A 26,809-nucleotide genomic window follows, 5' to 3' on the forward strand; every position below is an offset into this window, starting at 1 on the left:
GGGGCGTTATTGCTGACGCTTGAGGGGCGTTAGTCAAGTTTTTCACGGAAGGGTGAGGCAGCGTCAGGTACACGTGTCAGTCTCGGATTGGCTGAAAAATAAAGCCGTTGGCTAACGGCTATTTTTGTGTTTTTATGATATTTTTTTTTTAAATTCTATATATTTTTATCTATATAAATCCATACATTCTACACTTTTAACACATCATTTCCCTTTATTTTTCTTTCATTTCTATCAATTAAATCATACAATTTTCTCCCATAACTATCAATTATTTTTCTTTCATGGCATCGTATTTACTTAGTTACGATTCCGATTCGGAAGACGAGCGTATTATTGCACTAATTCAACATTTAGAAGATGATGATGACGAAGTCGAATCCGAGCGTGTTCCAAGATCACGAATTTATATTCCAAGAAATCGTGAAGAAGCCGGAGAAAACTTATGGAAGGATTATTTTAGTGACACACCAGTGTTTCCGCCATATAAATTTAAAAGGCGTTTTCGTATGCGGATTGAACTATTTCTCCGAATATCGCAAGGTATTTCTAATTTCGATTCTCATGATACTCCCGAGCATTTTAGATTTTTAAGGAATGTTTTGATTGTATGCATTGGGAGTGGAAGAATTGTCCCGTTGCTTTGAAGAGACAATACACTAGGGGTGATCACAAGAAACCTACCATTATGCTTGAAGCAGTTGCTTCGTATGACTTGTGGATTTGGCATGCATTTTTTGGAATGGCGGGTTCCAACAATAATATAAATGTTTTGAATCAATCCTATGTTTTTAATAAACTTAAAAGGGAACATCTCCACTAGCACCATTTGAGGTAAACGGTAATCAATACACAAAAGGCTATTACCTAGCTGACGGTATATATCCTGACTGGGCTACTCTAGTCAAAGGTTTTGCGTGTCCGACAGATGATCCAAGGATTAAGTTTACTAGGTTTCAAGCTAGTGCCCGAAAGGATGTAGAGAGGGCATTTAGGGTTCTTCAAGGTCGATTTCATATTTTAAGGTTAGCAGCACGCACTATGTCGGTAAACAAGATGCGGAGAGTTATGGACTGTTGTATCATATTACATAATATGATTTTGGAGGATCAAGGGTTTGCGTTAAGTGATTGGGAGGAAGAGTTCATTACCGAAGATATGGAGAATCGTCCAGAACGGATACCGAATAGAGGACGGGATCAAGACGTTATCATCCGAGAAATAAGAGATAGGACGGTGCACGACCAACTAACCGATGATCTAGTTGAGCATATTTGGAACCTTCCGTCCGCATTCCGCACCATGAATGGTTAAATTTTATGTAATGGTTAAATGTTATGTAATGGTTAATTTTTATATGTTTTTAATTATATGTAATATAATTTGTATGCATAATAAAATAAAAAAGAAAAAAGAAAAAATAAAGTTGGTGGGACCTATTTGACACTGGAGGGGCGTTAGGGCTATTTTGATGTCAGAGGGTGACACTAGTGAACAATTTGACTGTGACGTGCTGAGGGTTATTCATGTTCTAAAGGAACATTCAGTCATACATCCATCAACGATTACTGGAGTTCCCGCCAAATTGAGCCCTTCCCGGGATTTCGTTCCCTAATTCCCGCTTTCTTTTACAATTGTGCTCGTTATACATTCATATTCATACATACATAGTGATATCATTATATACATACAACTCACACACACTGAACTGAACTCACATTCACACAATAGTTAAATTGAAAATGGCATTCCGGCGACCGACAAACGGCCGGTCACCGCTTGTTAATCCACAACGTCAAATTACATCTTTTTTCACCAAATCGTCTTCATCAGCCGCCTCTACTTCTCCTTCACAATCACCATCCTCTGTTTCTTCAAACCCTAAATTAAAACCTAAACCTAATACACCGTCACCTCTTCAAACTAAACCTAATAAGAAACCTGCACCAGTCGCTAGTCAATCGCCATCAACACCTGCTACCGATTCACAAAACCCTAGCTACGGCGATGAAGTAATTAATCGAAGAATTAGGGTTTACTGGCCACTAGACAAGGTTTGGTACGAAGGTTGGGTGAAATCGTTTGATAAGAGTTCAGGTAAGCATTTGGTTCAGTATGATGATTCTGAAGAAGAGGTTTTGGATTTATCGAAGGAGAAGATTGAGTTGTTGAAAGATGAGGTTAAAAAGTTTCGGAGATTAAGGCGGTTCTCAATCGATGATGATGAAGATGATAATGCTCATGATGATGAGGTTGGAGGTGGTGGCGTTGATGATGATGATGATGATTCGGATGATGAGGAGTGGGGTTTGAATGCTGATAAGGAAGTGGCTGATGATGTAATGGAGGATTTAGGTTTGGTTGATGAGGAAGATGAAGAAGAGGAAGATGTCAAGGCTAAAACTCCTGTCGTTAAAAAGCGAAAGAGTTTCGTAACGAAATCAGAGTCTGTTAAGAAGATAAAGTGTGAATCTCCAATACTAACAAACAATAATAATTGTAAGTATGAGTATGTGTAGATTTCTCATTTCATAGATTGTGTTTCTAAATGGAAATTTATCTGCTGGATTTATCTCATACATGCCCTGTGCAAGTTTACTTTTTTTTTATATGTTACTATTACTTCAGTTCTTGTTTGTATACTAGTACTAGTTTATAATTCCAGTTAATATCCGGATTGAATAAGTAAAATTTTTAAATGATATGCTAGTTATTGATAATCTATAATTGCAAATCTTAAGACTTTTAAATTGTATATTCTTATCATCTTATGTATATATGACATGTGTATAGTCTATAGATATGTTTGAAATTGATGCTGTTTTATGAAGTTGATGTATTATTTGTTGTATGTACTTAGCACGTTTATATATATGAATGCGTATAATATGTATTTAGTCTAGTATTTGTTTATAAATATTAAATATGAATGCATTCAATTGGTTGAATATGACAAAGATGATGTCATCGCCTTTTTTTTATTAGGATTAAAAATAAAGATTAGGACTAAGACTAGGATTAAGATAGTCTTTTGTTTTAAGAATTGTCATAATCATATATTGATGCAAATATTAATGGAGTCACTGTTTAGCAGCAGGTGTGAAGGCATCTGCTATTGTTGACATTGTTCAAGTGGGTGATAAAGCTGAGAGATTTACAGCACGAGAAGAAGAGAAATTCAGATTTCTTGGGAAGTAAGTCGTCTGAGTATTGTTAATGTTATGATTTCCTAAAACAAGTTGCCATTAAGAATTTAGTTAATCATGACAAACCTTATTAAGAGTGCAAAAGTTAACTTCAGCTTTACTTTCTTATTACCCCTTGCGAAATCGTAAAATATCATATGGTTAGATCAGTGTTTGTGTGTTAGTTTTTGTAAGTACACGTTACTAATAGTTGCAAAACTATTGTCAAAACCTCCCTTATTTTCTTTTATGGTTGATCTACTAAATTTAGTTTGGTTGCTGTTTATGGCAGCCATGCTTTTGGTACTGTATTGTTACATGTTTATTTACTGTAGTACCTTCTTGAGCAGGGACAGGAAGGATGCCAAGAGGAGATCCCCTGGAGATGAAAATTACGATCCAAAAACTTTGTACTTGCCTCCCCAATTTCTGAGTAAATTAACTGGTGGCCAGGTATTTGGTGTTGCATTGCAACTAACGAGGGGTTAAATTGTACTGCAATATGTGACTGATTGATATGATATGTTTTTGTTGATTATAGAGGCAATGGTGGGAGTTCAAGTCGATGCATATGGACAAGGTTTTGTTTTTTAAGGTAAATAATCTGTTCAATGTGGAATGACTATCAGCAAGTATTATATAAAAAATTAAAAATCAGGGATGTCGACTAACTCCGTGCTACTAATCAGATGGGGAAGTTTTATGAGCTGTTTGAAATGGATGCGCATGTTGGAGCAAAAGAGCTTGATTTACAGTATATGAAGGTAAAACAAAAGTAAAAGTTTGTAATTTGTTTACTCTTTTGACTTTTTGCATCTCATACTAAATTTCAGTTCCATTTGATAATTTCTTGTAATGATATAAATTCACTTATTTTTCCCATCTTTTAACTGTTACTTGCAATTTTTCATTATTTCTTGTATTGCAAATCAAAACTCAGGTCCATGATTTTTTTTTGTTCCATTTTTTTTTTTTTTTTTTTTTGCTTTTTACTGAGGTTACTGTATCGCAGGGGGACCAGCCACACTGTGGATTTCCAGAAAAGAATTTCGAATCTAACGTTGAGAAGTTGGCTCGAAAGGTTATAATTTTAAGTTTACGATTTCTTACATTGAACCACTTTAGCTTTAGCTTAACTTATTAGTATCTTAATCATTGCAAAGAATAATATTTTGATTTGTTCTGGTGGAGCAGGGTTACCGTGTTCTAGTTGTTGAACAGACAGAGACACCTGACCAGCTCGATAAACGTCGCAAACAACAGGGGTCTAAAGATAAGGTTACAAACATTCATACCCTACTGATTACTGATTCTTGAGGCATGACACAAGTATTGCTATTTTGTTCCTGAATTTTGACATTTGTTTTTGTTTCTAGGTTGTGAAACGTGAAATATGTGCAGTAATCACTAAAGGAACATTGACTGATGGTGAAATGCTGTCGACCAATCCAGACGCTTCTTACCTGTTTGCAGTTGCTGAATGCTATCAAGCATCAGGAAACAAATGTGATGATAGAACATATGGTGTTTGTGTAGTTGATGTTGCTACTAGCAAGGTCATCATTGGAGAGGTATGAACTAAATGCAGATTGGAATTTACAGTTTTGGTTTCTTGCTCTTATATATGTTCTTATTCTCATTTGTGACAAAAGATCACTAGTCTGTCTTAAGGTAGAAATTTAGGGTTCTTTACTTGAAAATGGGTCAAATTGGGTGTCCTTACATCTCAAGCGGGTTAAATAAAAGAACAATTAGTGAAGGGGAATAGTCTAAATGGGCAAAAGAGTTTGACATTAACCATGCCTATCTTTAAATAGAACCTGCTAAATTGTTATTTTTATGAAATCTATATTATATGAATAATAAATAATATTGTTTTTGTAACTATAACCAGTGCATTACTCATTTATAATTTTGTAATTGACCACTCAACCTGCACTTGAACTACCAATTTTGCTTTCAGTAAATAAATGTAATGCATGAAAACTGATGCTTTCATTTTACAGTTTAAAGATGATACAGAGTGCAGTGCATTAAGCTGTTTATTGTCTCAATTAAGACCAGCAGAAATCATAAAACCTAGTAAGCTGCTCAGCCCAGAAACTGAAAGAGTACTTCTGAGGCAAACAAGAAGGCCTCTTATAAACGAATTGCTGCCTGTTGAAGAATTTTGGGATTCTGAAAAAGCTATTCTTGAAATTAAGCAGATTAATCAGCGTATTCATAATCAATCAGTTTCATCATCTTCAAATGAATCCCTTTCGTTTTCGAATAATGATTACCTACCCGAAGTTCTCTCTGAGCTAATGACTGCAGGAAAAGTTGGAAAGCATGCTCTCTCAGCCCTTGGGGGCACTTTATTCTACTTGAAAAAGGCCTTTTTAGATGAGTCATTACTTCGATTTGTTAAGTTCGAGCTACTTCCATGTTCTGGGCTTAATGATTGCACTGCAAAACCATATATGATTCTTGATGCAACGGCTCTAGAGAACCTCGAAGTATTTGAGAACAGTATAAATGGAGACTCCAAAGGGTACTTTCAGCACCACTTATCTAGTTCTAGTTCTTCCCATTCACTTCAAAATGGGTCGGTTTGGGTTGTCTTTAAACAGGTCATTTAAAAAACAAAAGGAGCTAAAAGGAGAAATGAATCAAATGGGTTGGATGGGTGAGAGTCACGCAAAGTCTATTTCTAATACATATAACCTTGTAATTGTGTAATTTAAGGATTTGGATAATTTATGATATTGTTTCTAATCATATTTGAAGAGAGTAAAACCGACAAAGTGTTTGTGGGTCAAGCCGTCTCAGCCTGATTTCCCCATGCTAAACAATACGCACTTCAACCCAAACCTGTTTTGACCCATTGGCGACTACCCAATCAGCCCAACTTGCCACCTCTATATTAGCTAGTTGGTTAAAGAGTTAATCCTCCTAAATTGATGTATTCATCCATGCAGGACATTGTATGACCAACTAAACCGTTGCGTGACAGCTTCTGGGAAGAGATTGCTTAAAACATGGCTTGCTAGACCTTTATATGACATAAACTCAATCATTGAACGCCAGGAAGCAGTAGCCGATGTCAAGGTTTTTAGATTTTTATGTTTACTCATCTGTTTATGAGTTATTTATCCAATCTTGTAAATCACATAGTATATGCACATTTTATCTGATGTGTTAATTTCAGGGTGTTAATCTGCCTCTTGCACTTGAATTCCGTAAAGAGCTGTCCATGCTTCCAGACATGGAGCGGTTGCTTGCACACATTTTTTCCTGCAGGTAATTTCAAAACTGATTCTGTAATGAGTTAATATTGATATCACAATTAAGTTACTAATGTTCGTTAAATTTTTTTTTTTGAAAAACAGTGAAGCTAGTGGTAGAAATTCGAGCAAAGTAGTTCTGTATGAAGATGCAGCAAAGAAACAACTTCAAGGGTTCATAACAGTTCTCAGTGGTTGTGAGTTAGTAATAAATGCATGCTCTTCACTACGTACCATTCTCGAAAATACAGATTCTAAGCTGCTACATCGCTTACTAACACCTGGTACACTTGAAACATATTACTTATTAATTTATTAATAAAAAAAAAATACATTCTCCAATCTAACTTGAATAGTTGTTAAATATATACAGGTAAAGATCTTCCAGATGTTTCTGCAACGTTTAGGCATTTCAAGAATGCTTTTGATTGGGTGGAGGCAAAAAGTTCAGGGCGTATAATCCCTCGTGAGGGTGTCGATGAAGAATACGACAGAGCTTGCGGAATCCTTATAGACATTGAAGCGAATTTGACAAAACATTTAAAGGAACAAAGGAAACTACTTGGAGATTCATCCGTAAGATTACTTGCTCAGAATGATTCATGGTTATTAATAGCTCTTCCAATTAATCGTATTAATTCTGTATTCTTAATTGCCTGTAGATTAACTATGTTAATGTGGGAAAAGATTCATATCTTCTAGAAGTACCGGAAAGTTTGTGTGCGAGTATCCCTCGTGATTATGAACGACAATCATCCAAAAAGGTAGATATTGTATGTCATTATTGCGTGAGCCCGCATCTTGCACTAGTTTTTCAGTAACTATGTTTTGTCTCCCTTTCATACAGCATACATTTAGATATTCAATTTTAATAAATTACACCTTAATTTTCCATCCTTTGTTTCCAGGGATTCTCTCGCTACTGGTCTCCTTCAATTAAGAATTATCTTCGGGAGCTTTCAGAAGCTGAAACTGAAAAAGAGTCCAAGCTTAAAAGCATCATGCAGAGGTTGATCGGTCGCTTCTGTGAGCATCATGTTAGCTGGAGACAACTGATATCTACAGCTGCAGGTTTATATCTTCAAATCACATTAAATTCTTTGGAAATTTTTATATACGGGATATGTTGACAGGTCAACCCTTTTAACTTTTACACATTTTCCAGAACTTGATGTCCTGGTCAGCATAGCAATTGCGAGTGACCTTTACGAAGGACCAACGTGTCGTCCACTTATTGTAGATCCGTCAATCGAAAACGAATCACCAGTTCTTTCTGCTAAGAATTTAGGGCATCCTGTGCTTCGAAATGATACTGTCGGAGATGGTACCTTTGTACCGAATGATGTTTGCATTGGTGGTTCTGATCATGCCAGGTTTATCGTTCTTACTGGTCCTAACATGGGTGGGAAGTCTACTCTTCTTCGTCAAGTTTGTTTAGCCGTTATTTTGGCCCAGGTGAATATTTTTTGTCATTTAAAATCTCTAATTTAAGGTTTACTTTTTTTTTTTTTTTTTTTAATAATGTTTAACCCTGGTTCTGTCAGGTGGGAGCAGATGTACCTGCAGAAAGCTTTAGGATGTCTCCAGTTGATCGTATCTTTGTGCGAATGGGTGCAAAAGATCATATAATGGCAGGCCAGAGTACTTTTCTTACCGAGCTTCTGGAAACTGCGTCTATGCTTGTAAGTTTGTTACCATTTCATTAAGAAATTTCATGTTAACCCATATTTATATTAATGGGTTGAACAGAGTTAGTTATTACCTACAAGGGGTGATGCAGTCCAGCTAGCTAAATTAAAAAGGGTAAAAGGGATAAACTCATCCGAAGTGTAATCAAATGCATAAACCTTTAAAGTCACTTAATTATTGAATGTTGGAATATCATTAAGATAATACATATCTTGTAGTCATATGACTCGTATTCATATTGAAATGTGGAAACTTTATTAGAACGTGTTACGAATTTGTTTGTATGTTGACTCAAACCAACACTCATTTTTAACTGCAGTAAGAATGACCATTGTGATATTTGAGCCTTTACCAACTCGCCTGACCTGCCCATTTGCCAACTTCTATTTATAGATTTTTGTTAACATTCTTCTTTCTTATATTGATCAGTAAAAGGTGTATAATTGAATTCGATGACTCTACAACATTTTACAAGTGAACTGCTTAATTCTAAGTAACAAGTAGTTTTTTTCTAATGTGTAACAGATTGTCAATAAATTTGTATTTCTAATGTATCTAGGCTGCCCTTTTTGTGATATCAATTAGATTTCGACGTGTATTGATATTTATAATGATTTTTTTTTAAAAAGTTCACTTTTTATAATGTTTAATGTAGTCATCAGCAACGCGTAGCTCACTTGTGGCATTAGATGAACTGGGACGAGGAACAGCAACATCAGATGGACAAGCTATAGCGTATGTTATTTAGTTTCATGTACATTAGACAAACATAAACAACTTTCTTGTGTTTCTAGTGTCATTATCTTCCACTATTTACCACTTTTCACGTTTAATGTACCGCTGTTTTCAGTGCGTCAGTTCTTGAACACTTTGTCAACAAAGTGCAGTGTAGGGGCTTATTTTCTACTCACTATCACCACTTAGCTCTGGATTATCAGCAAGTTCCAAATGTATGCTTCTTTGTTCTCTGTTTCCCTGTTTTTTCACTATGTTGGGAGTTACAATCTCGTTAATTATAAGTTATTTTACTAGATTGTTGGCCATCTGATTTTAGTTAACTGAATTAAAAGCACGTTGCAAGTATCAAGTAGACAATATGTTTTGATCAGTTTAGAAACAATGGTGTAATCTCTGTTTATGTGTTGTAGGTTTCTCTCTGTCACATGGCATGTAAAGTTGGAATTGGAAATGGAGGTCTAGAGGAGGTAACGTTTCTCTACAAACTGACATGTGGCGCCTGCCCCAGAAGCTATGGTGTCAACGTTGCTAGACTAGCAGGTATCTTTTCTATTACTCTGTACTTTTAACGTTCTGTAACTATATGAATTCAAGCGGTTATCTTAACATGTTTAAATATGGCTTCAGGTCTACCTGATGCTGTGCTTCAAAAGGCTGTAATCAAGTCTGAAGAATTTGAGACAATGTACGGTAAGAAGAGGTATCAATCTAAGCCCACCAATGATCTGGCGGTCTTCTTGCAGACCTTAAGGAATTTTCTTGTGGATACACATTGTGGTTCTTCAGGCGATACTATATTTGAACTACAAAACAGGGCAAAGTTACTTTTGGCGCAATTTTGAACTACAATAGGCATGCCTTCATGGAATTTACTTCAAATTTTGTACAGCTTTTCTACTAAACAGTAAACACGCCTCTAAGGAAAGTAGTTGAAGTTGCTAAAAGAGCCAATAGAATTTGGCATTTTTGTTCTAGTATTGAAAGAGAGCTCGGATGAGTGTTCATGTGTAAATTTTGATGATACTAATTTGGTTTTCTAGTTTTTGGAAGCTAAACTGTCTAATTCACGTGGATAACATAACGTGGAACAGTTTTGCTGATAACATGATTTGTACCAGAACGCTATGCGTTATTTTTTTAACACGAAACAAGTCATATTGGGTTACATTAGTTCTCTTTTATCTTTACAATTCATAAGGACTTGGCTTCCACGAGAAAGGGAAGATATGAAATATACAGCTATATACTTGCACAAAGGAAATTACATTCCATCTCTTTTTTACTTGAACCCGGTAGTATAAAAAATAAAGAAATTTTTAAATGCTGATTAAGGTATATCAAACTATATGTTGTAATGTTTCCCCTCTGGAACTCAAGATGCCATTGTTAGAATCCTGCATTACAATGACATAATGTTAGTAAAGAGAAGGTATGTAGGTAAGCAAGTACATGTTTCTTTTGGATCCTGTTTTGACCCGTTACCTAACCTGTCCAAGTTGGTCCATCTTAACATTTCATATGGGTTTTATCTTTAACTACATTATTAACAGCTAACAAACCTGGTGTGGACGAGTGAAGCTGTTATGGACCACATCTATCAACCGCATTATAAAGTACATTGGAAGCAATATCCCACAAGCCTTCATAAGTAGTAACTGCAACCAGTTGAGTACTCTTAATCAAATCTAATCAAATCATGATAACACAAAAAACAAATTAGAAGCAATGTAACTATCCTTACAGTTAAGAGGGTAAATGGGTAATCTCCTGCCTCGCCAAGTAGTACCCCAATAAAATGTCTGATCAGTAAAAGTACGGTGAACTGCACGTTTCATAATAATTAGAACAACCCAAAAAAACTACTGCAAATTTGTACCAGTTCTATGAACATTTTAATTAATGTCACATGGTCTCATTATAGTTTTGCCTTTTTTGGAGAGTTCTTAACAGACCTCAACAGGCAAGGCCAGTTTTAGCATCATATAATTTGTTCAGTTAGTTACTCCGTATTATAGTTTTTTCATAAGTAGCTATTTGCATTTAACGGGTAAAAATGTTACATTTTTCACCCTCAATTATCAAACATTACAAATAGAACACCATCTTTTTCTACCACAACCACAACCACAACAAAGTGGTTTTGGCATCAAAGTGTAGGAAGTAGGAACCTAAATTGGTTAAAGTTAAACAGTGGTTTTGGCATTAATTTCTTTTTCTTGTTAAAAAGTTGGCCACCTTAATTAATACCGTTTGAATAAGTAGGGGTCCTTTTAGACTTTTCAAACCACAAAGACCAAAAGTTCAAACGAAATTGTGCATGTTACCTTATACATACCATTCCTTCGAGTATACTTTGACTTTCAAATTATTATGTATTCTTATTTTATTTATTTTTTTAATAAAAGCATAATATTAGCTAAGCTAACATCATATAATACTTCGTATAGTATTTCTATATTGAAAAAAAATTCTATTAGATGATTTATTTTAATGGCGTCACTCCAAAAATTAACACTAGTGGTATCCACTAGTGTTACTAGTTAAAAATCCAATTTTTTTCCCATTAGATCGTGAATTTCATTGGTAGCACGTGCTACAATTGAAGTCCGCTCCTGTATATTATAGTCCAAACTGCAATTAATATTTGGATAACTACTAAAACTAGTTCAATAATTGTTGATAATTTTCACACGACAATATGCAATTATGCATTGTATATGTCTATAGGCTTTATGAATGCAACTATTCTATATGTAAGTTTATTACTCTACTAATTAATTATGTTTATGTTAAAGGTATAAACAGTTAAACTCACAATGAGGGCCAATGTTCTGCACATAGAAGCAGTTGAATCTGCAGCCGACGAACACTCTTCGTATTCTCTTTCAACCAAACTTTCTTCTTCTTCTTCTTCATCAATGGCAAGCGTTTCATGATTTTCATTGGTTCTTGGAACTTCCAAACTTCCTCTGTTATTTAAATGAATTTCATATTTAATTAGCAACATTATTAAAAATGTAGGGGTGTGTTGGTTCGATATATGTGCAAAGTGTGCGACTGAACAGGACTAAAAAAATTTTAGGGGCACAAAATTTTGAAAAATAATACCATAATTTTATATACATTAGCAGAATATTATTGTAATTACAATTACTTGTGAATAGAATAAATTGTTACACTTGTTTTGCATTGATAATTTTAATAGTATTATCTTTTTATATGCATTAAAATAAAAATTTAATGTCTATAAAGGGGTTTATTTTTATGTTTCGAACAGGGCCTACAGAATCATTAAGACGGCCCTATTAAAATGTATACAAGCAACCTCAACAGAAGTATTTTTATCAGTTTGAGGGCGTTTTTCACGTTTCTATGAGTTTTAGTTATTTTCGTAAAAAAAAAGGTATTTTTGAAAACAAAGAAAATAATCTCCCTAGCCTAACCTTTGTAGTAGTTTCTTAGAAGGGGGCTGCATCTACATCTAGAAACATCTTGTTTGCTACTACTATTTTAGTCTAACATTAAAAATAAAGGAAACATGCCTGCAGGTTGATAATTGGATTGCAATTTAAGAATATTTCGGTGAATTTTAAAAATGTTTATTAGATATTATTCTATTCTCTTTGAGGATTAGTCATCTAAGATCACGGAGACTGCCTCCTTAGTCCTTCCTCATTAAGGCATCCAACCCATGACTAGCCAAAACACGTTAACATTTTTTTTTTTGATTGAATAATACTATACTAAAACTCATAATTGTGAGCTGTAAATATAAATGCAACCAACTAATGTTGATTTGTGTATGTCTTAAGGACACTTTTCTCATACAGATAAATATTTTCGGTTATCAGGGTTCAATAAGTAAAACAAAAAAAAAAAAATCTTTTGTATATGAAAGTTTTTTATATATAAGTTCAATAATACTGAAAAATAATATTTTTAAAACCGTATAAATAAATGGACAAATGAATATATTGTTGGGTTATATTTTCCAGTCCCTTTAGATTTTGGGTCATTTGCAATTGTATACCTTGCACGCACGCCCAAAAATCCAGCCATCTTGGTTATCTAAAGATATTCATTATTGTTATCCCAAGCATCATCATATCATATGTCATATAATATAACAAAAAAAAAAAAAAAAATTAGAATCTGAACTTTTGATATTGGGAGTTTTCTATATTAAGCGATACCCAACTAAGATAGACCAAAAAAAAAAAAAAAAAAAATTAACAAATGAAATATAACTAAATATGTTAGTAGTCATAGTACTTCATTTACTTAGAAATTTCTCTTTTTTGCTTTGCAGATAAGTGATACATACATATAGTTATTGAAATGGGTGAAAAATGTAATTGGAGATTAAAGAAAAGAATAACTACCGAATGGTGACATGATGAGTATCGACGGAAGTCTTTTTGGGAGGTGGGGTTGAGTATCCTGGTTCGAATTTCTGCAATGTTAAAACAAGTAAATGTTAATTTCAGTTAGTATGGCTTTCTCTTTTCTAAAAAAAACTATTACAGTAAATAGATATATAGAACTAGTAAAGTTTGAACTTAAAACCTCATATATTTGAAATGTTTTACGGAATATAAAATAAACTACTTATCCATCGTCTCACATCAAGTGTTCACGTTACTATTTTGAGACGTTTCAATTCTTTCTATTTTGTATTTCAGCCAATTAGAAGAGATTATAGTGAAAGAGATAAGATTGATGAAAATTTTTCAAAACCCTCTTTATAAAGTAAGTGAATATTTATAATGAGAGAAATGAAATACTAGAAATTGTATAATTTAAATCTTAGATCATAGTTTGGCGTAAATTGCTCATATGATCACATATATGACATTGGTAATGTCGCTAGACTATAATTTTTTTTATTACATAAACCATCACAAAAGATAAAAGAAATAGGTCATATAACGTATTTTAATTACACTATTATTTTACATGCAAGGCTATAAAAGTGACTGTGGGTGCTATATTTATACTTTTCTGGGCATTTTATTACTTGTCTAAAACCATTAAACATCTTAAATGCTAAAAGTGAGTCTATATTCTAAATAAAGCCGGAAATAGCTAATAAAAGCAAAGTTTGTTCGTTCTTTTAACAAACTTTTATTTATTACTGAATTCAATAATTAGAAGAGAAGAAAGTCGTGTCAATTTCAAAAACATATAGATTGCTTGAAATTCCGAAACTAACCTTTTTAAGATGAAGAAGCAGATATACATCAATAAAAAAACACATCATTTTATTTTAATTAAATTAATAAGGAAGATAAGCATACAATATTACGTGTCTTCCAACAGTTGAAAACGAATATGATGAATATACATGCAAAAAACACATTTGATATCTTCATATAAAAGTTGAGTATATCCGTATTTTATTGAACAAAATTCATTATTTTAATAGACATAAAAATAACTGGTTCGTTAAAACCGGAGGCAAAACGACGTCGTCTGTTAAAACTAAATATCCTAAAGCATTTTCTGATAGAAAGTTAGCATTTTCTGATAGAAAGTTTTAGAAAATTCAATGTTCATCAATATGTCAATATGCATGAACAAAATAACCGGTAAAAAAAATTTGTTACAATAAATATACATGAACAATTCAATGTTCATCGATATTAATAGTTTGTTTTTAAAATTAAACAAAAAATCAAAATGAAAACCAGCAGAAGCAATTTTTGGAAATTTTATTTCAACTCTGTACGGCAACCAATCAGGACAAATTATGAGCCAATAAAAGAGAAGACAGAAATAAAACAGATGTCAGATTAATATACGTACGCAAAATCAACCAAAACGACATCATTCAAACCAAATTTAAACATACCTAAATCATGAATCATGAAATTAAATAATAAAATAAAAACCTAACCTGAAGACAAATTTCGCAATTGGTGTTTCCTTTCTCATCGCACCATCTCTGCACGCATTCTCTGTGCGCATACTGATCATCATTCAAATTAATTTAACATCAATAATTAATAATTATTCAAATTCAAGCCGAAAGCAGAGAACATGATATCCATAATTGATGATCAATTAGAATTCGATATAAAAAATAATTACTATCGAACCAATAAAACGGTTAAATATCCAAATCACACATAAATAATAGAAAAAATAAAGAGCGAACGTACTTTAACGGTACCGGAACACGAACAGGGTGATTCTAAGGAATTACAACTTTCGAATTCTGCTTCGTGACAAATTCTGCAACAGATAATTTCAGATGCTGAATATATAAATTCTTCTTTATCATCATCATAAATATTCAATCGGACTTCCGTCATGCTATTTGTTGATTTATTATGTGAATTTTGATTTTAATTTTTTGCTTTGTGTTCTCTCTGTTCGCTCGCTCGCTCAATTGCTCTGTTTTGTAGAGTTTTTGGGCTTTAAATGGAAGATGAAATGAAAGTAGAAGAATAAATGACAATAATACCCCTACACAACTCGCCCCGTCTTTCTTCTTATACGGAGTACTTGATATTTTTAACTATTTTAATATATATGCTTTGACACATTTGTAATGTCGATTAGAAGAATGACAAATTATGTGACGGAATTAAGAGGAAATAAAATAGAAATGTTTTTATTCATTTACGCGTAATATGTTTTGAATAATTACTCCGTCATGCTTAGTCTATTGTCACTGCTTCATTTCGAGATATCCCAAATTAAATTATTCATTTTCATAAATAGATAAAAATATTATAAATCTTTTTTTTTCTCTACTTTATTCATGTAAGACAAAAAAATAGGTAAAAAGTAAGGAGTAAAACTTGAAAGTTAATAAAAAAAATACATGTGACATGTACCTTTTTATAATTATATGGTTTTTATCTGGTGCCATTTTTTTTCGGCGAAAAAAATGGCATTAAAATAATAAAGATCAGGAAGATCTAAATGATTACAATTCATCAGAATGATTAAATGATTAAAATAATAAAGATCTGGTGACAATAGATTTGGAACGGAGGTAGTAATTAAAATGAATTGAGATTTAGGCAATCTGCCATTGTTGTTGTATTGAATTTCTTAAGAAGAAGAATACAGTACATGAAAGAATAAGCTATATATACTAGTACTAGCTAACTAATCTAATAACTGCTACTAACAACTCTAACTAACTTCTAACTACCATTTAGCTATATAATTACACAGGATTACATAAGATTAAGTGCTTTTGCCTTTGTACATATTGAGATGAGATGGCATTGACTTTTGCGTTGACTGTACACTCTTTATCCCCCCCCATAAGTTGGCAATGTGTATGGGTCACACATGCCAAACTTGGAGATGCATTTGTGAAATGGAGCTTTACTCAACGGTTTGGTTAATACATCTGCAATTTGAGCTGTAGAGGGAATAAATATAGTAGAAATGTGTCCTGATTTGACTTTATCTCTCACAAAATGGCAGTCAATCTCTATATGTTTAGTTCTAGCATGTTGTACAGGGTTGGCTGCCAAAGCAATTGCAGAGGCATTATCACAGTATATATGGACAGTAGGTGTGTTGGGTATCTGTAAGTCATGTAGGAGACTTTTTAACCAAGTGATTTCACATGTGCAGTCTGCTAGAGCCCTGTATTAAGCTTCTGTGCTTGTCCTGGATACCATTGTTTGCTTCTTTGATTGCCATGAGATGAGACATGAACCCAAGTAGATACAATAGCCTGTGATTGATCTTCTGGAGGTGGTACATTTGGCCCAATCATGTGATGACCCGGAAATTTCGACTAAATTTAAACTTAATCTTAAATGATTAATGATTTCAACACGATAAGTAAAGTCTGTAAAACTGAATCTCAAAAATTTTAAACTATTCAAATACCCTTCAGTTGTTCTCAACGATTCGCGAACCATTATATGTAAATAGATACATATATATACTATAACTTGAAAACGTAACAGAGTTTTAATTGCATGTTACCGTACATTAAACTTATTGGTTTATATATCTATTTGAATATATATGATTTCAAGTTATTTAGTAAACGATAGTAACATTCGATTATTGATTCGATTGATATTTAGATAAGTTAACTAAAACGTTTAAGATGAACAAGTAAAACACTAATTTGCTACAGTATTTTCAAATTGCTACAGTACTCAAAATGCTACAGTGTTTTCGAAAATCACTATTTGCTACAGTAAAATTTACTTTGCTACAGTGAATTGCTACAGTAAAAAATGACTTTGCTACAGTAACTTTGCTACAGTAAAACACTATTTTAAAAATGTATTTTAACAAATAGTGAGACGATGATTTATAGAAGTAAATGACCAAAACACTCTAAAGTTTAAGATATACTTTGAGTGGTATAGTTTATGGATAACTTAAGGCTATATTTTGACAAAGGTACGTGACACGGAACGTAAAATGCAAGTTTTCTAAAGGTACGAAGGGACATTCGAAAAACCGGAACCGGGACATAAGTCAAGTGATGACGTACGACTTATCGGAACAAAAATTACAAATCAACTATGCACGGGAATAAAATATAATATATAATTAATTAATTTAAATTATATATTATATATATATTATTTAATTATGTCGACAAGCATTAGGACAAAATTATGTGAGCTGGAAAAATGGGCCATGCGATCGCATGGCCAATGGCCTTCAGAACCATGCGATCGCATGGGGTCTGGGGACAGGCCACACCTATAAAAACTCGATCATTCTGCTTCTGTTTTAACATATATTACTCCGTATTTATTTTCTTTATTATTATTATTATTATTATTATTATTATTATTATTATTATTATTATTATTATTATTATTATTATTATTATTATTATTATTATTATTATTATTATTATTATTATTATTATTATTATTATTAAGATTATTATTAATCTTATTATTTTTATTATTAGTGTTATTATTTTTGCGATACAAAAATAATAATGTACATAAAATATTACGACGGAGTGCTGTCCAAGTAATTTTCAAAACGAGTTTTCGAGCGAGCTAGAGCTAAGGAAAATATGGGTTATTACCAAGGAGGTTATGGGTAATGTTCGGGGGCATTTTTGTGAATCAAACCTCGTGTTTATCATCTCCGATGCGTCTACGTGCTTTCCTGCAATATTGTATATCAATATAAAACAGTGAGTTCATTGATCCCTTTTTATACATATTTTTGGGCTGAGAATACATGCGCTGTTTTATAAAATGAATACAAAAACTAAAACTGATTTGAGTGAGTTTCATTTGCTCCCTTTTTAATTGCTTTTGCAATATATATTTTTGGGCTGAGAATACATGCAATATATTTTAAACACAATGGATACAAGTACATACTAAATTCTACACTGAGTTTGAACCAAAAATCCCTTAGCTTTGGTAACTAGTAACTGCCAGTTATAAGAACTGGTGGGCGCGAGTAGTAGTATATGGATCCATAGGGCTTGATATCCCCGTTCGAGCTAGAGCACTAGCCTTTTAACGGACGTATGCTATTTGAGAAGCGTACACGTTGGTTTGCGTGTATTATTAAGATGATTATACAAAGGGTACAAATTATATAAACGTTAAAGTTTAGTTACCAGGGTGCTCAATTTTGTAGAACCGATTGATAAACGTTTCGGATGAAACAACTAAAATCTTGTGGTCCACCTTTTATGTAAAACCTATTGATAAACGTTTTGGATAAAACAACTGAGATCTTGTGATCAACCTTTACATACAGATGATTTGAAATGTTAAAACATATTGATAAACGTTTTGAATAAAACAACTGAACTTTTGTAATCCACATTGATATACGGATTATGTGTAATATTAAAACTATGAACTCACCAACCTTTGTGTTGACACTTGAAGCATGTTTATTCTCAGGTTTCTAGAAGTCTTCCGCTGTTTGCTAATACGTGATACACGTTATGTGCTTGGAGTCATACATGCTATATACAAGAAACTTGCATTCACCAAACCATTACCATGTACCTTATTTTGACTGTATTGTCAATAAATGTATTATTGTAAACCATTTAAATGGTGATTGTCTATACGTAGGAATCATCAGATGTTAAAAACCTGGAATTTATATATTCATTTATGAATTATCTTTTAAAACGAATGCAATGTTACAAAACGTATCACATAGAGGTCAAATACCTCGCAATGGGACCAGATGTTGATGTATTCGTCCAGGTGGATTAGGACGGGTTATCACAGTTGGTATCAGAGCGTTGGTCTTAGCGAACCAGAAATTGCATTAGTGTGTCTAACCGGTTACTGTTAGGATACATTAGTGAGTCTGGACTTCGACCATGTCTGCATGATAAAAGTTGTTGCTTATAATTTTTTTGTTAGAAATTACCTGCTTACCATTCCTTGTGTGGAAAATTACCTGCTTATCATTTGTAGTCTAGACACACCTTATTGCATGGATTGCATGACTAGTGTATAGATAAAATGAATATCTTAGCGTATCTGTTACTGTTACCTTTACTTGACAGTTTCCGAAAGTTTCTCCGTAATTTACGGATCCTTTGTACTATATAAAGGTATTCTATGTAATTAGAATATCATCCGATATCCGAAAATCATTTCACATCGAAAATTATTTATCTAACCGTGTAAGATGAATTCTGCAAGTAATTCGAGTTCTTCGGATTCCGATATGAATTTCCACCTGAGTTCCGAAAGCAGTGTAACCGGAATGAATCAACCAATCAGTCATCACCAATTCTGGATGAATTGGGGATGGGTTCGTAATCAACTTAATCAATGGAGACAAGAGGAAGGCGATCCTTTCCACCAACTGAATTCACCTCTTGGTGAGGAACCTGAGGCACTTACCGGCGAACCCGTTCGAAACACTATCTTTACCCTCATTTCCAGGATATTTCGCAACGATTATATGATAACTAGAATTTTAAACTTTATTCATCCTCTCGTACCAACCGCCAATCATCCCGGAATAATAGAAGAAGTTAACGAGCTTCGCGCTCGAGTTGTGGCTTTGGAGAATATGATGCACAATTTGCAGGCATCACAGGCAGCACCGGTAGCACCACCAGAACCAGCAGCACAACCAACAATAGTACCAGTACCACCAACAACAACATCCGCACCGTAAACCTTAACCTCACAATCTGTCCCACGAGTATCAACCTCATACGCACCGTAGGCACCGAAGAATACTAATAACCATAAACGATGAAGTATTAATTCATAAATTCATTGGAGAAATATCCTGCGACGATTATGTAATCTTTAATATAGAAGAGATTATTCGTTTCTAGTTCCAACCGAAAACCAAATGAGTTTAATAACTCATTAAATCTATATTACATCTGAAGGAAATATACATACATATATTTTCATAAAGATTGTAATTGAAAATCCTTTTGTACAAACTGTTAATGATGAGAATATTTTAACGGGTAGGTAATACCCTAGAAATATATAAATTCCACATTAATATGTTGCACTATACATTCTTCAATTCTGATTCAGCAATCATTAACTATACTGCTCAAACCTATAGATATACGTATCTGTTCATCGCAGAATAACTATTTTCATTCAATTTCATATTCTGATTTCGATAGATCAGAATCCAAGTCAAGATTAAACGAAAAACATCACTCTTAGATTCCTACATCTTTCAAAACCATGCTTCGAAAACCATGCTTTGAATTCAGAATAGTACTAGAACATCATATGATTACATTTTGCGTTTAAACCCATCGAAATTCTTCGAAACACTTCAACTAATGAACAAACGAGAAGACAAACCAACTACATGATATCTACGAGAAGAAAGATTTGTACTTATAATCATATATCTGGAAAGCTCTCGAAACCTAAGTAAAACTTTAACACGTATCTGTGATAAATCCTTCGGCATTATTATTACTGAAAATAACCTTGCAATTCCTTTTTAAAAGTATCCAGTATTATCACCCATTCAACTAGTCAACGACGACCTTTCAGACTTATAACTTTGGCATATACGTTTTTGTTACTGGGGAACCTTTTATGTTCCACCATATTAGTAGTAAATGTACCAGCGACTCCGTCACTCTGCTATTTGAATCTCTCCAGAAATCACTATATATACATTGAAACCCTATCATGTACTCATCCACATCTTGTAACAATAGTTGCCGTTCCAACTATTGAAATGTCCCGTTCTTATTGATTAAAAACGTTCCATATTAATTGATTTCGTTGCGAGGTTTTGACCTCTATATGAGACGTTTTTCAAAGACTGCATTCATTTTAAAACAAACCATAACCTTTATTTCATCAATAAAGGTTTAAAAAGCTTTACGTAGATTATCAAATTATGATAATCTAAAATATCCTGTTTACACACGACCATTACATAATGGTTTACAATACAAATATGTTACAACAAAATAAGTTTCTTGAATGCAGTTTTTACACAATATCATACAAGCATGGACTCCAAATCTCGTCCTTATTTAAGTATGCGACAGCGGAAGCTCTTAATAATCATCTGAGAATAAACATGCTTAAAACGTCAACAAAAATGTTGGTGAGTTATAGGTTTAACCTATATATATCAAATCATAATAATAGACCACAAGATTTCATATTTCAATACACATCCCATACATAGAGATAAAAATCATTCATATGGTGAACACCTGGTAACCGACATTAACAAGATGCATATATAAGAATATCCCTATCATTCTGAGACACCCTTCGGATATGATATAAATTTCGAAGTACTAAAGCATCCGGTTCTTTGGATGGGGTTTGTTAGGCCCAATAGATCTATCTTTAGGATTCGCGTTAATTAGGGTGTCTGTTCCCTAATTTTTAGATTACCAGACTTAATAAAAAGGGGCATATTCGATTTCGATAATTCAACCATAGAATGTAGTTTCACATACTTGTGTCTATTTTGTAAATCATTTATAAAACCTGCATGTATTCTCATCCCAAAAATATTAGATTTTAAAAGTGGGACTATAACTCACTTTCACTGATTTTTACTTCGTCGGGAAGTAAGACTTGGCCACTGGTTGATTCACGAACCTATAACAATATATACATATATATCAAAGTATGTTCAAAATATATTTACAACACTTTTAATATATTTTGATGTTTTAAGTTTATTAAGTCAGCTGTCCTCGTTAGTAACCTACAACTAGTTGTCCACAGTTAGATGTACAGAAATAAATTGATAAATATTATCTTGAATCAATCCACGACCCATTGTATACGTATCTCAGTATTGATCACAACTCAAACTATATATATTTTGGAATCAACCTCAACCCTGTATAGCTAACTCCAACATTCACATATAGAGTGTCTATGGTTGTTCCGAAATATATATAGATGTGTCGACATGATAGGTCGAAACATTGTATACGTGTCTATGGTATCTCAAGATTACATAATATACAATACAAGTTGATTAAGTTATGGTTGGAATAGATTTGTTACCAATTTTCACGTAGCTAAAATGAGAAAAATTATCCAATCTTGTTTTACCCATAACTTCTTCATTTTAAATCCGTTTTGAGTGAATCAACTTGCTATGGTTTCATATTGAACTCTATTTTATGAATCTAAACAGAAAAAGTATAGGTTTATAGTCGGAAAAATAAGTTACAAGTCGTTTTTGTAAAGGTAGTCATTTCAGTCGAAAGAACGACGTCTAGATGACCATTTTAGAAAACATACTTCCACTTTGAGTTTAACCATAATTTTTGGATATAGTTTCATGTTCATAATAAAAATCATTTTCTCAGAATAACAACTTTTAAATCAAAGTTTATCATAGTTTTTAATTAACTAACCCAAAACAGCCCGCGATGTTACTACGACGGCGTAAATCCGGTTTTACGGTGTTTTTCGTGTTTCCAGGTTTTAAATCATTAAGTTAGCATATCATATAGATACAGAACATGTGTTTAGTTGATTTTAAAAGTCAAGTTAGAAGGATTAACTTTTGTTTGCGAACAAGTTTAGAATTAACTAAACTATGTTCTAGTGATTACAAGTTTAAACCTTCGAATAAGATAGCTTTATATGTATGAATCGAATGATGTTATGAACATCATTACTACCTTAATTTCCTTGGATAAACCTACTGAAAAAGAGAAAAATGGATCTAGCTTCAATGGATCCTTGGATGGCTCGAAGTTCTTGAAGCAGAATCATGACACGAAAACAAGTTCAAGTAAGATCATCACTTGAAATAAGATTGTTATAGTTATAGAAATTGAACCAAAGTTTGAATATGATTATTACCTTGTATTAGAATGATAACCTACTGTAAGAAACAAAGATTTCTTGAGGTTGGATGATCACCTTACAAGATTGGAAGTGAGCTAGCAAACTTGAAAGTATTCTTGATTTTATGAAACTAGAACTTTTGGAATTTATGAAGAACACTTAGAACTTGAAGATAGAACTTGAGAGAGATCAATTAGATGAAGAAAATTGAAGAATGAAAGTGTTTGTAGGTGTTTTTGGTCGTTGGTGTATGGATTAGATATAAAGGATATGTAATTTTGTTTTCATGTAAATAAGTCATGAATGATTACTCATATTTTTGTAATTTTATGAGATATTTCATGCTAGTTGCCAAATGATGGTTCCCACATGTGTTAGGTGACTCACATGGGCTGCTAAGAGCTGATCATTGGAGTGTATATACCAATAGTACATACATCTAAAAGCTGTGTATTGTACGAGTACGAATACGGGTGCATACGAGTAGAATTGTTGATGAAACTGAACGAGGATGTAATTGTAAGCATTTTTGTTAAGTAGAAGCATTTTGATAAGTGTATTGAAGTCTTTCAAAAGTGTATAAATACATATTAAAACACTACATGTATATACATTGTAACTGAGTCGTTAAGTCATCGTTAGTCGTTACATGTAAGTGTTGTTTTGAAACCTTTAGGTTAACGATCTTGTTAAATGTTGTTAACCCAATGTTTATAATATCAAATGAGATTTTAAATTATTATATTATCATGATATTATCATGTATGAATATCTCTTAATATGATATATATACATTAAATGTCTTTACAACGATAATCGTTACATATATGTCTCGTTTAAAAATCATTAAGTTAGTAGTCTTGTTTTTACATATGTAGTTCATTGTTAATATACTTTATGATATGTTTTCTTATCATAGTATCATGTTAACTATATATATATATATCCATATATATGTCATCATATAGTTTTTACAAGTTTTAACGTTCGTGAATCACCGATCAACTTGGGTGGTCAATTGTCTATATGAAACATATTTCAATTAATCAAGTCTTAACAAGTTTGATTGCTTAACATGTTGGAAACATTTAATCATGTAAATATCAATCTCAATTAATATATATAAACATGGAAAAGTTCGGGTCACTACAACTATCGGGAATTTGCAATCAGTATTTTGAAATCTTGCAGCACGTCTACGCCAACAGTTATATGTGTACATATAACGTCTACCTCCTCGAATTACATACTTCGATCATTCTGCTTATGTTTTAACATATATTACTTCGTATTTATTTTCTTTATTATTATTATTATTATTATTATTATTATTATTATTATTATTATTATTATTATTATTATTATTATTATTATTATTATTATTAAGATTATTATTAATCTTATTATTTTTATTATTAGTGTTATTATTTTTGCGATACAAAAATAATAATGTACATAAAATATTACGACGGAGTGCTATCCAAGTAATTTTCAAAACGAGTTTTCGAGCGAGCTAGAGCTAAGGAAAATATGGGTTATTACCAAGGAGGTTATGGGTAATGTTCGGGGGCATTTTTGTGAATCAAACCTCGTGTTTATCATCTCCGATGCGTCTACGTGCTTTCCTGTAATATTGTATATCAATATAAAACAGTGAGTTCATTGATCCCTTTTTATACATATTTTTGGGCTGAGAATACATGCGCTGTTTTATAAAATGAATACAAAAACTAAAACTGATTTGAATGAGTTTCATTTGCTCCCTTTTTAATTGCTTTTGCAATATATATTTTTGGGCTGAGAATACATGCAATATATTTTAAACACAATGGATACAAGTACATACTAAATTCTACACTGAGTTTGAACCAAAAATCCCTTAGCTTTGGTAACTAGTAACGGCCAGTTATAAGAACTGGTGGGCGCGAGTAGTAGTATATGGATCCATAGGGCTTGATATCCCCGTTCGAGCTAGAGCACTAGCCTTTTAACGGACGTATGCTATTTGAGAAGCGTACACATTGGTTTGCGTGTATTATTAAGATGATTATACAAAGGGTACAAATTATATAAACGTTAAAGTTTAGTTACCAGGGTGCTCAATTTTGTAGAACCGATTGATAAACGTTTCGGATGAAACAACTAAAATCTTGTGGTCCACCTTTTATGTAAAACCTATTGATAAATGTTTTGGATAAAACAACTGAGATCTTGTGATCAACCTTTACATACAGATGATTTGAAATGTTAAAACATATTGATAAACGTTTTGAATAAAACAACTGAACTTTTGTAATCCACATTGATATACGGATTATGTGTAATATTAAAACTATGAACTCACCAACCTTTGTGTTGACACTTGAAGCATGTTTATTCTCAGGTTTCTAGAAGTCTTCCGCTGTTTGCTGATACGTGATACACGTTATGTGCTTGGAGTCATACATGCTATATACAAGAAACTTGCATTCACCAAACCATTACCATGTACCTTATTTTGACTGTATTGTCAATAAATGTATTATTGTAAACCATTTAAATGGTGATTGTCTATACGTAGGAATCATCAGATGTTAAAAACCTGGAATTTATATATTCATTTATGAATTATCTTTTAAAACGAATGCAATGTTACAAAACGTATCACATAGAGGTCAAATACCTCGCAATGGGACCAGATGTTGATGTATTCGTCCAGGTAGATTAGGACGGGTCATCATAAATCACTATCACAATAAGCTTGTAGTTGAAGAGTGGTTGATTTTGGAAAGTGAAGTCCTTGACCTGGGCATAGTTTGATGTACCTTAGGACTTTGTAGAGAGCTTGTAAATGACATGTCCTGGGATTTTGACTGAACTGACTTAACAGTTGTGCTGCATATGATAAGTCTGGTCTGGTGATAGTGAGGTAGATCAATTTACCTACTAAAGTCCTGTAAAGGGTAGCATCAGCTAGTAGGTCACCAACATTATTAGTAAGATTAATATTTGGGTCCAAGGGAATGTTAGATGGTTATTCATCTAGCAAGCCAGCTAGATGGAGTAATTCAAGTGCATACTTTCTTTGGGACATTGTGACTCCAGAAGAGTTTCTGAGAAACTCTATTCCAAGATAGTAATTGAGACCACCTAAGTCTTTGATACTGAAGGTATCATCCAGTTGTTTCGTAACTTCTTTTATCAAATTAGGGTTGTTACCAGTTAGCAACAAATCATCAACATAGATGACAAGAGCAAGATAGTCTGATTTGTTGATATATGTAAGTAAAAAAGTGTCTGCATAGCTTTTTTTGGAACCAAAGTTGAGCAAAAAAACTGTGAGCTTGGTAAACCACTGTCTGTTAGCTTGCTTAAGTCCATAAAGTGATTTCTTCAGCTTGCAGACTGAGTTTGGAGGCACTGGTTTGTTGTAACCTGGTGGAATGATCATGTAGTCTTCTTCATTAATAAAGAGTGTACAGTCAACGCAAAAGTCAATGCCATCTCATCTCAATATGTACAAAGGCAAAAGCACTTAATCTTATGTAATCCTGTGTAATTATATAGCTAAATGGTAGTTAGAAGTTAGTTTGGACAAAGGACAAATACTACATGCACTTAGTGTATCATTACACTTTATTACAGAATGTAAATGTTTAATGGTTTTCGTGACTTGAAT

At 32.9% G+C, this 26,809-nt stretch overlaps 3 protein-coding genes across 3 annotated transcripts; 2 read left to right on the forward strand and 1 right to left on the reverse strand.

Moving 5' to 3' along the window:
• Nucleotides 1-284: 284 nt before the first annotated feature.
• On the forward strand, nt 285-1,314 carry LOC139840533 (uncharacterized). Its single transcript, XM_071830797.1, has 2 exons — nt 285-608; nt 808-1,314. The coding sequence occupies exons 1-2, from the start codon at nt 285-287 to the stop codon at nt 1,312-1,314; spliced, it is 831 nt and encodes a 276-aa protein (XP_071686898.1).
• Nucleotides 1,315-1,612: 298 nt separating this feature from the next.
• On the forward strand, nt 1,613-10,037 carry LOC139886622 (DNA mismatch repair protein MSH6). The gene is made up of 21 exons (XM_071870543.1): nt 1,613-2,499; nt 3,095-3,194; nt 3,536-3,638; nt 3,727-3,780; nt 3,875-3,949; nt 4,198-4,266; nt 4,380-4,463; nt 4,562-4,756; nt 5,192-5,718; nt 6,146-6,275; nt 6,376-6,467; nt 6,557-6,735; nt 6,825-7,027; nt 7,114-7,215; nt 7,360-7,522; nt 7,617-7,906; nt 7,996-8,133; nt 8,796-8,875; nt 8,991-9,090; nt 9,289-9,418; nt 9,506-10,037. Exons 1-21 carry the CDS (start codon nt 1,743-1,745, stop codon nt 9,718-9,720), a joined length of 3,786 nt encoding a protein of 1,261 aa, XP_071726644.1. The 5' UTR covers nt 1,613-1,742; the 3' UTR covers nt 9,721-10,037.
• A 68-nt stretch (nt 10,038-10,105) lies between these two features.
• LOC139886623 (uncharacterized) lies at nt 10,106-15,368 on the reverse strand. Its single transcript, XM_071870544.1, has 7 exons — nt 15,040-15,368; nt 14,775-14,846; nt 13,261-13,331; nt 11,694-11,847; nt 10,620-10,700; nt 10,438-10,533; nt 10,106-10,272 (listed from the first exon to the last, which is right to left on the reverse strand). Exons 1-7 carry the CDS (start codon nt 15,190-15,192, stop codon nt 10,216-10,218), a joined length of 684 nt encoding a protein of 227 aa, XP_071726645.1. The 5' UTR covers nt 15,193-15,368; the 3' UTR covers nt 10,106-10,215.
• Between the last annotated feature and the right edge of the window lie 11,441 nt (nt 15,369-26,809).

Source organism: Rutidosis leptorrhynchoides, chromosome 1 (genome assembly GCF_046630445.1).
Source record: "Rutidosis leptorrhynchoides isolate AG116_Rl617_1_P2 chromosome 1, CSIRO_AGI_Rlap_v1, whole genome shotgun sequence".
Classification (NCBI taxonomy): domain Eukaryota; kingdom Viridiplantae; phylum Streptophyta; class Magnoliopsida; order Asterales; family Asteraceae; genus Rutidosis; species Rutidosis leptorrhynchoides.

What these genes read in the sequence shown, in the direction of transcription:
- LOC139840533 (XM_071830797.1), top strand. Translation starts at nt 285, where the DNA reads ATGGCATCGTATTTACTTAGTTACGATTCCGATTCGGAAGACGAGCGT. An exon ending in TTTTAAGGAATGTTTTGATT is followed by an intron (nt 609 to 807) that starts GTATGCATTGGG and finishes TAAACTTAAAAG; the next exon opens with GGAACATCTCCACTAGCACC.
- LOC139886622 (XM_071870543.1), top strand. Translation starts at nt 1,743, where the DNA reads ATGGCATTCCGGCGACCGACAAACGGCCGGTCACCGCTTGTTAATCCA. An exon ending in AACAGGGGTCTAAAGATAAG is followed by an intron (nt 4,464 to 4,561) that starts GTTACAAACATT and finishes TTTTGTTTCTAG; the next exon opens with GTTGTGAAACGTGAAATATG. An exon ending in GCAAGGTCATCATTGGAGAG is followed by an intron (nt 4,757 to 5,191) that starts GTATGAACTAAA and finishes TTCATTTTACAG; the next exon opens with TTTAAAGATGATACAGAGTG.
- LOC139886623 (XM_071870544.1), bottom strand. Translation starts at nt 15,192, where the DNA reads ATGACGGAAGTCCGATTGAATATTTATGATGATGATAAAGAAGAATTT. An exon ending in CGTGTTCCGGTACCGTTAAA is followed by an intron (nt 14,847 to 15,039) that starts GTACGTTCGCTC and finishes AATGATGATCAG; the next exon opens with TATGCGCACAGAGAATGCGT. An exon ending in ACCCATTTACCCTCTTAACT is followed by an intron (nt 10,534 to 10,619) that starts GTAAGGATAGTT and finishes AACTGGTTGCAG; the next exon opens with TTACTACTTATGAAGGCTTG.